The 10463-nt window shown below is 34.4% G+C and overlaps 1 protein-coding gene across 2 annotated transcripts; it reads right to left on the bottom strand.

Annotated features, from left to right (window-relative positions):
* Positions 1-4360: 4360 nt before the first annotated feature.
* LOC141699948 (protein DETOXIFICATION 21-like) lies at positions 4361-9410 on the bottom strand. 2 transcript variants are annotated; one of them, XM_074503742.1, is made up of 9 exons: positions 9227-9410; positions 7906-8185; positions 6915-7456; positions 6054-6140; positions 5905-5961; positions 5489-5727; positions 5173-5291; positions 4754-4840; positions 4361-4668 (listed from the first exon to the last, which is right to left on the bottom strand). In XM_074503742.1, the coding sequence occupies exons 2-9, from the start codon at positions 8167-8169 to the stop codon at positions 4582-4584; spliced, it is 1482 nt and encodes a 493-aa protein (XP_074359843.1). In that variant the 5' UTR covers positions 8170-8185; positions 9227-9410; the 3' UTR covers positions 4361-4581. The 2 variants fall into 2 exon arrangements, with proteins under 2 accessions (XP_074359843.1, XP_074359844.1); XM_074503743.1 differs by having other exon boundaries at positions 9232-9410.
* Between the last annotated feature and the right edge of the window lie 1053 nt (positions 9411-10463).

Raw genomic sequence — 10463 nt, 5'->3', positions numbered from 1 at the left:
TCTAGGAGCATCTGCAACATAAGCAAAATTATTGCTTTTGTTTATCCCAATCTTTTCATTTCTATTCTTCTTTTTCTTTTTGACCCCTTCAGCTTTAATCTCCTTCACAGGCTCCTTAGTTTCTTGATTGGCTTTTAGTGTTTCAACAGAGATGGAAGACTGAGTTGTCTCATCATTTTTCTTTTTCTTGTCCTCATCAGCTATCTCCTGTTTGATGATCAACTCTTCTTCACTGAAGTTCACCTCACATGCCTTGAACAAAGGTGATTCAACTTTCTTCAAAATAATTGGAACATTCTCAGTTTCAGTTGATTTTTCTTTGTCACTGACAGACTTCTTTTTGTTGTTTAAACCCTCATAATCAAGACCAATGGTAATGTTTGTACATGGCTTATTCTTTTCATGATATTGGCCAATCAACTCAGAAGCATTTTTGAAGGATTTCAGCTTCACTTCATTCTTCTCCAGCCTTTCTCTCAATACTGCTTCAATTTCACTTGCAAACTTTAATTTGTTCTTTAAGTATGCATTTTCTTGCTTAGCAGCATCAAGCTCAAACAACAACAATTCAGTCTCTTGTTTTTCACTCTCAAGTTTTTCATTGATCTTTTTCAATCTGCTAACTTCCTCATTTGCAGCAACCATGCTTGTATGAATGTGGAACATTTCTGTGCTCATCTTTTCAACAGTTTCCTTATATTGACTCACATTTAAATCAATTGTGGTAAAAGTTGGTACCTGTGATTTAGATGATGAAGAATCTCCTTGCTCCAAGGCCATGAGTGCATAGTTTCCAACTTCTTCATCTTCATCATTATCTGAATCATCCCAGCTTTTGCCCTCAGCAATATAAGTTTTCCCTTGTTACTTCTTTAGAAGAGCATCATATTTTGCTTCCAATTCAAGATAAGCTTTATCTTTCTTTGCCTTTTTGGGTTTCCTACATTCTTTAGCAAAATGGCCCAACTCATCACACTTAAAGCACCTTATGTTTGATCTATCAACATATCTAGTTTTGTAGCCAGTTTTGCTATCAGGAGTGTACTTCCCTTTTCCTTTCCAGTTGTTGTCTTTGTTGAAGGACTGTTCTTTGCTCTTGAAAAATCTTGGTTTCTTCACTCTAATGTTAGAGAATTTTCTAGCCAAGTAAACCATTGATTTGTCTAGCTCATCAAGCTCATCAAGAGTGTAGAACTCATCTTCTTCATCCAATTCCAGTATGGCTTGCTCTTTAGTGTCATTGACTCTTTTCTCACTTGTAGAAATTTCTGGAGTTTGGGATCTTTGCCCATCATTAGAGGTATGGCCATCATTCACAATCAGTGCACTTGAGCCATCCATTACATATCCTTGACCAGCCCTTAATGATTTCTTTTGAATCATTTCAAGTTCATAAGTTTTCAGAACCCCATAGAGCACTTCCAGTGTGATTCTACTCAAATCCCTTCCTTCTCTGATTACAGAGATCTTTTGTTGCAAATGATCAGGGAGAGTAAGCAAGAACTTCAAATTCACTTCTTCAACATCATAAAATTTATCATGAAGCTGCAAGTCATTTATCAGCTTATTAAACCTTTCAAACACATCAGTAATACCTTCCTTTGGTTTAGCCATAAAACCCTCATACTGAGAAATCAATATCCTTCTTTGATTTGACCTAACCTCCTCAGTTCCTTCACAGAGTATCTCAATCTTTTCCCATATATGTTTAGCAGTGTCACAGTTGACAATGTTATTATACATTACATTGTCAAGTGACTCAATTAGTATCAGTTGCAAAGCACTGTCTAGGGAAACTTTCTCTATTTCAGTTTCAGTATACTCAGAGTCATCCTTGGGAGCATAATGAGTTGGAATAACCATGTCTCCATCTGTGGTTTCCTCAACTCTAACCATAGGAGTGAAGGGCCCATTCTTGAGGATCTGAATGTAAAGGTGATTGGCCATTCTTATCAACAACAATATTTTCTTTTTCCATAAAGTGTAGTTGGCCTTATCAAAGGGAGGAATCTTGATACTACTGATTTTCTGTGTATTCATTTTTCCAAGATCTAATCTGTTTACTTTCAGATTTTGCTCTGATACCACTTGTTAGATATGAATACAACACAGAGGGGGGGTGAATGTGTTTTGGCTTAAATGTTTACTTTTTAATCGACTTTGGGTTTATCAGTTGGTTGTTATCAATGATTTTGTAGAATAGATGTTAAACATAAATAACAATACAAATATGTAAAACAAAGATCTTCAAAACTCACTTAATTTTATATTAAAAATCAAGCAGTGTTTTGCTACAAAATCTCTAAGTTCTTGGTTTAGAACTTAGCTTCTTTCTTGAGAGAGAATTACAATTTTTAATCTATTCAGTCCTATCTTAAACAAAGACCTCAGTTAACTTTATACGATAGTTAACTTTGGTTTACACAGTGAACAATAAGAAGTCCTAATCGCTTTTCTAACCTGTCACTAATCACTTCTATTTAAGGGAAAAGTGAGATTTCCATATCTAGATTAACATATCTTCATCCACTGTGTATTGGTTGATCCTCCTTTGTCAGTTAATCTTCACCATTAATCTTGCACATCTCTCAAGCTGCTTTTTGTAGACTTGTCAATCCAGCTGTGTGAATTGTTTGTTGATTTGCAACCTTGGATATTGAACTGTTCTGCAATTCTGTACTTAGAGAAATTTCTTCACTTCGAGATCTCCAATTAAGCTGTAGAGAACTCGACATCTCGAAGAGATTATCTGATGTTCGGAAAATATTTTCAGAAAAATCCGAAATTAATAGTCATAGACATATATACGCTGAGATGTCATGTGGAGTAATCAACACCGTCAAACTCCTTTTCTATGCCCCGAAAATAAATTAAAACGAAAAATATGCTCCGCAAATTTTCTTCTCAAAACCTCGCAATATATATACATATACGTAGGTATCGAAGCGCTGATCGTTTATATATATAAGAATTAAAATTTGGACGGACGGTTTGTGAGATATGAATTTTTGAAAATTGAAGCATATAAACAGGGGAGAGACAGAGAGACGGGAGAGAGAAGGGACGCGTGAAAGAGGGGAACAACTGAGGGGTGAGGTTGTGCGTTTATCTGTGTTTGCTTTTTTTTTTTTTTTAACAGAGCACAGCAACACACGTATCCTTATTTATACCTGAAAATTTGATTTTTCAGGTGAAGATAAATAATGGTGATAGAACAATTAAGCATAAGAACAAGATAAGCCACGATCTTTGAAGATATATTCCGAGCATGTCATGTTGTCTTGCCCCATATGACTGCCCAAATAGTGTTTCCAATGCACTGGCCATGCCCAACTGCATGTTTAAAACAAAGTCTAATTACATAATGTCATAATCTATTTTTTCGCAGTTAACAATTTACCTGACAGTTTGCAAAAATATTCCATTAAAATTTAAAATCATTAAAAAATGGTCGAAATTACAACCTTCGACTGTAGAATACACTCATCAGTGTCCAAGGAAAACATAGTAGAAAAATAGGAGTAAGAGATATGGCAAATTAACCAGTATGCCGATTGCAAATCTGAGCAGAACAGTGGAGACGAGAGCGAAAGCAGCAAGCTCTGTGGATCCAATATGACCTATGAATGCCTGGCTGATAACATTAGCTCCAAATGTTGAAAATCTTGTAAAAATTGCAGGAGCAGCCACAATCCACATTTTCTTGGACTCCATCCATATTCTGTCTAATTGTGGACTGCCCTCATCAACATCTTCTGGCTTTCGAACTTGTCTCAACAACCTTTTATTCACAGTATGCTCCATGTCTGCTATAGTGAAGATATAGTAATTGATATACAATTAAGGATTCGTATTGTGCACCAAATTCCTTGGTATTTCATGCTATATATTGTCTGATAATTTTGAAAACATAATTAGTACTAATCTATAACTAACGTTTTATTAATTGAACTGCTGCAGATTCACATATATTTATTGTTGACCCAGAGTTTAGCCCATATATCTCTTGATCTTTGCATGGCATTTTTCTAGTAAAACATGCGGGGGATTTTATCAAGACAATATTAAATTTAACATGTTCAAATTATAATGTACAAGTTACATTTTATTACCTGAAGTGAATAAAGGGTATGTCTTTTTATTGACCGGACTCTTATCCTATATTTCGTGATCTTTAGACGGTATTTGACCTTTTCATTTTATTGTTTAAACGAAAGATAAATGGAAGTTTTTTGTTGACCCAACTTTTAGGCTATAGGCTATAGCCTATATTTCATGATATTTACCTCACATTTACTTCTTTTTTATACAAGTTTCAGATCATATAAATTTTTCGATATAATTTTTCCAACAAACAGGATGACAGTCCAAATCCCCAATGCTCCACCCAAATGGATTATATGTTGGAGGAAAATCAGACCTTCACATATGAAGGTTATACCATTGCAATTATACAATTGCAGCAAGAAGCCAAAAGGTGGGATGCAGGATTTTTGACTCCCACCTACTAAAATTAACTTGGGTAAATAAAACTTATTATTAAATTTGTTTAAGCTAATTATTTCCAAGTCATAAAATTTCTCAATTTCGTGCATTTTGTTCATCTCCTTCAGCTTGTTGGTCAGATCCTACAGACCACTTCTTTACTCGGAGTTTAGCAGCTGATACCTGCCGATATAACAAAGTTGTTAGCGCATACTCAACACCTGGAAAGATCATTATAGTATAAGGATAAAAAAGGCAATCACATTACCTGTTTCTCCCAGTCAGTCTTGTAAGTAATTATCATTAGTACAACAGTTTGAGTGAGTGTACCGAACAACATTCCAACCCAAACACCCTACAAATCAGATTTTTAATGAAAACAGAGTGCCTGAGTTGACAATGGGCAGCAAATTCCGAAAATCTGAGCACAATATACATGCTTTAGCTCTTAAACTGCATGGTGTATGTGCACATTTGTTATATATCATTTGGTCGAATAGGACTCTATTATTCTCGCATCCAAGTAATTTGAGATAGGTTCCTGAGTTCCTCTATGTTAATGTTATTCAGCCACGTTAGTTATAATAGGTGTACTAAAAAATACAATTGATGGATGCTTTCCAAACAAGGATTAGTTTTCTATTCTTACAAATAAAAGGAACTCAAGAAGGTGATGAGAACACTCACTTTAACCTGAAACTGGAGAACATAACCAAGCACAACTCCAATTGGAATTCCGATCAAGTAATAGCATGTAATGTTCACATATGCCACAGTGCTTTGCCAGCCAGCCCCAACAGCAACACCTATAAAAGAAACGCCCGTGTCAATCAATTGTGGCTCATTGTTTCACAAATAGAAATATAGTGGTGTAATAACAATATTTTGAAGCAGCTTTTTTTTCCTTTTTTTAAAACAATTTTTCCTACCCCTCCTATAGTTCTGCAATAATGTCCATGATTCCCAGTACTTGAAACTAACACAACACTTAATACAAACTTACCAGAAAGAACTGGTTGAATGCTATTCAGAAGAATTGAACATGCCAATAGAGTTGACAAATCAGCAACAGCAGACGCAACCTCAGCACTCTCCGTAAATATGTAAGCTAGCCGTCCCCGAAAGAACAAGAAAAAAATAAATAGCACAAATCCAATAGCAAATGATGTTAGCACAATTTGCACAATGGAGAACTTTGCAGCTTTGGAACTTCCTCTTCCGAGCTCATTCGAGACTCGCACACTGGATATTTTATGAACAAACATATACAAATTGGTGACTAATGTGTAAAAAGTGGTGGAAAATGCAATAAGGCCATAAGGGTAGTGAATGTTCCTTCTTTCTTTCTTTAATGGTACAAGAAAGTTCATATAAAAAAGACAGAACAATGACTGTATAACATAACAAAGTTTGTACTACCTAGCTGCAGCCAAAAAGCCAAGAGATATCATCATTTCCCAACCGTTGATATTAAGGCTGCCAAATTGAAGAAAAACTTAAATGCCTTAGAAACTACGGGATCACACCAAATAACTCAGAGAGAATGATCTTGTACAAACAAAATTTACCAGATGGAAAGAGCGTCAATAGCAACCTCGGCATTTTTCATGTTTCCTGTTAAAAGAACTAGTATCGTGTTGTACCAGAGTTCAAGGCTGCAAAGGTAATCATAGTTCTCAATTCAACACCAAGAATTTATAGTAATTTGAAAACCAATTATTTTGGCTTACACTCTCTCTATACAATACGACATATTTACTCTTAATGCAGTAATCTGGGTTCATTTGGAGAGGTACAAGTGGGCAACTAACACTATACAATATGCGGGTGAAAGCCAAAAATAATCTTTTTGACGTAGTTAGACAAAAATAGTTATAGAAATACACATGTAAAATGTGTATCGCATATAACCCTTTTGTATATTGGGTAACCATTTGGCAAAAACATATCCCAAATTTATTTTTTGACATGTGTTTTATAAAAGGGGTATCTTAATTGTGTATCCCAAACAATAATCTTGGCTACTACATTGCAAATCATGATATTTGTCAGTTTTAGCTAAAGAGCTGTGATTTTTTTTCCATTTTCCCACAATATGTAGAGTAATTCATTCCAGGTATGTTCCCATAAATGATCCATATATAGGCGTTGAAGCATAGTTTGTGTGGATGTCCACAAGGGTTCTAGTATCTTTACATACTTGAAATCAGCTGATTGCCTCAGCCACCTCTCCAAATGAAATAAATTAAATCCTTTTAGTTATAATATGTCCTTTATGGTTCAAGAAATTTGAAGTTAATCTGAAAAAAAATTGTGGAAATGAAAACGAAATACCCAAGAGCATTACTTGATTTGCTTGTTAAATCTAGTAATCATTACCTAAAGGCAGCACAAGTGAAAGTAGTTGCAAAGGAGTGATATAGAATTACCAGAGCATTACACCAGATGATAAAGAGAGCTTGATTATAGGCAAGAGATCCTTGAAGGCCAACATTGAGAAACCTTTCCATGTCTCTGAGCACCATCCACCAAATATATAAACAAGTTGACCTATATTTGGGATCCAATATGCCAAATTTGTAGAAATCATGGCCCCATTAAGTCCAAATTTGTATTTCACTGTTAAGAGCCATGAAAGGAAAACATGGATTGCCAGTGAAAATGCTGCCAAGTATGAAATAATCATATTCTTGCTCTGTGCTTGGAGGAACATTTGGCAGGTGAAAGATACAATGAAGGAAAATATCACAGGGATCAGCCAGAGTGAAATAGTTCCTGCCACCTCAGCAACAGATTCATCCTGGCCAAGAGCTATTAAAATCGGGGCGGTGAAGACAAATATTGGTGATAAAACAATTGAGCAAATGAACAGGATAAGCCATGATCTTTGAAGATATACTCCAAGCATGTCATATTGTTTTGCACCATATGACTGGCCACATAATGTTTCCAATGCGCTGGCCATGCCCAACTGCATGCGTCAAACAATATATGATTACATAAATTATAATACACATTTTGGTTTTAAGTTGAAAACTCTATTAGACACCTTCCGAATTATAAATTGCATTAGTTGATATTACTCAAAACCCTGCAATCCTAAATTCCTTCAACAACTGCGGTTCACAAAAAGTAATCAATAACTAAGCTATACAAATTGAATCACTTTCCTTCCATTATTTACCTGGATGAAGGTCCTTGACAAGTAACATACGAACCACATTTAGGATAAAAAAAATATTGTCTGAAGTTTTAATCTTCTGCTATAATCATATCTATAACTTAGTAAGTGCATATAATTAAATTTCAAATCATTATGATGATTGAAAGGGCAATCATGTAGCCCGTAGGCCGTAGCAGCAATAATATTCAACAAAAGGGAAAAAATGGACAAGCTATAAAAGAAATGACAGATTGTACCAGTATGCCGTTGGCAAATCTCAGCATAACAGTCGACACCAAAGCATACGCAGCAAGCTCTGTGGGTCCAATGTGGCCAATGAATGCTTGGCTAATAACACCAACTCCGAATGTTGAAAATCTCGTGAATATTGCAGGACCAGCCACAATCCACATTTTCTTGGACTCTACCCATACTTTGTCTTTGAGTGTCAATTCCCCGTCAACACCCTCTTCTGCTCTTCGAACTTCTGTCAGAAGCTTTTCATTCACAGTATCCTTCATGTCTGCTATAGGTTATCTACAATAAGCCATATATGTAAATTCACATACGTGCATAGATAACTACATATTGTGCATCAAATCATTCAGGTTGTGTTCACTTGGAGGGATGTAATGAAGAATTTTAAATGAACACGAGGCAGTAGAAATTTTCTACCATGAAGATTGCCAGGAAATTGAGGAAGAAGGAGAAAAGATTCTTGATTTAAATTGTCAGGAAAGAGTGAAGGAAGAAACAAAAATTAAAAATCTCGTTTCATTCTTTCTCAATTTCATTCTATCCAACATGATTACACAGATACTAGCTTAGTACATTACTATCTCAATAATTGGCTTAGATTATGATATGCCGAAATTACTACATGTGTAACTGTAACCTTTAATAACTTTAAGCTTGAAAATATATAAACAATGCTCTGCTAAGTTAGTACTACTAAACAATATTATTACTTACTAATTAAAACTGATATTACTAAACAAAATTTATTATTAAAAACTCTAGGGACCTAAATCATTTATGTGTTGGGAAACAAGGAAAGTCACTATGATCTCATACTGTCGTACATACTCCCTCCGTGGCACAGGGATGTTTACGTTACTATTCGACACGTATTTTGAGGCTTATGTAAAGGATAGTTTCATAATGTTTTTTCAATTTTTTTTGAATAAAAATTTAAGATTTAAAAAAATATTACGAAACTATACTTTAAAACAGCATTGAAAAACGTGCCGAAAAATAACTTCAACAATCCAATGAAATTATATCGTATGTTAATAAGAGAGGTTGGCGATCAAATTCTTGGTGAAAATCATCAACTTAATCTCCCTCGCTCCAAAAGCCGTTAAGGATCAAGAAAAGTAATGCGCCAACAACTTAAAAAGGATCAAAACTGAGAGCTTTAAACCATATTTATCGATTAGGGATCAACTTCTTATAAACAGTACAGACCATTATTAGCTAGTGCTACACATTCAAGAAACCCTAGTCTATGTGAAGACACTTAACAACCAGTAAGCAAAAGATAAGAAATGAAGTAATCAAACAAGTCAAGTTGCATACCTTACAGCAAGTCTGAGAAATGCATGCTCTGAAAGATTTGCTTTCTTTTGGACAGTCAAAAACCCAAAACAAATAACTTTGTTAATGTTTTAGTTAGGATAAATGATGAACTGGAATTCCTATGAATGCGAAAATTTATAGTAGGTTTGGTGGTTGTACTTGTGCCAAATATAGTCTGATCTGAAGTAATAAATGTTTCTCAACAAATTTCTGTTAAATTTATAGTCCAGTAAGATATCTTTTGACTTCCTGTCAAAAAAAATAAGATTTATTTTGACTAAATGTACTTTGAAAATTATATAGTGTTATAGCCATCGATCTCAAATATTTAAACTCGTACTTTTTAATCCCAAATGTATGAGATGTCGTATCTTTTAACCCCTTTTACCGTTAAATTGGATGGGTAAAAAAGACATATACCCTTATGGGTCAAAATGTACATTTCTCATATTTTGAGAGGGTAAAAAGGTACATTTCTTACATATTTATTATATTCATTAGCCCTTAAAGTATATTATGGCATACATTTTAACCCTTGAAGTAGGGGTGTACGCGATTCGGTTCAGATCGGTTTTGGGGTAAAAGTCGAACCAAACCACGAAGAGCGGTTTTAGAAAATTGTCACCCTCAACTGCAAATGCGGTTGCGGTTAACCGCGTTAATTACGGTTGCGAATGTGCGGTTATTGCGGATCGGTTTGCGGTTCAACCACTTATTTTAAAATAATTAATAATTTGCAAAAAAATAAATTTGAAATATTAATAAATTAAAGTTTAAGTTACGTGATAAATTTACGTTCAAAAATAAAATACAAACTAATGCTCCGTGTGGAGCAAGGATATTAAAAATATACAAAAATTTGGGGGTGAGAGAAAAGAAAAAAGAAAAGGATAAAAATAAAATTACATTTTAATTGCATTTTCCATTTATTTTGGTTTATATATCGTATAATGATTGTGAATCTTATGAACAAACTCTTAACATTAACCCGAGATTAGTTAATAAATGTGTATACTTATTAATTTATATAATATCAACTACATTTTTGGAAATATATTTTATTATAAATATATGTGGCGAGTTGCGGTTGTGATTTTACGATTTTTAAGAATTTAAAACCGCATCAAAATCGCGAATGAGCAGTTTTTAAAATTTAAATCCACAACTAACCCGCGTTTCGCGATTATCCGTAAAATACGGTTCGGTTGCGAGCGGTTGAATGCGTTTGAGCGGTTCA

The sequence above is a fragment of the Apium graveolens genome, unplaced genomic scaffold, assembly GCF_009905375.1.
Source record: "Apium graveolens cultivar Ventura unplaced genomic scaffold, ASM990537v1 ctg1539, whole genome shotgun sequence".
In the NCBI taxonomy this organism is placed as follows: domain Eukaryota; kingdom Viridiplantae; phylum Streptophyta; class Magnoliopsida; order Apiales; family Apiaceae; genus Apium; species Apium graveolens.
The sequence above is the reverse complement of the archived record's forward strand: the minus strand, read 5'-3'. Positions and strand labels throughout refer to the sequence as shown.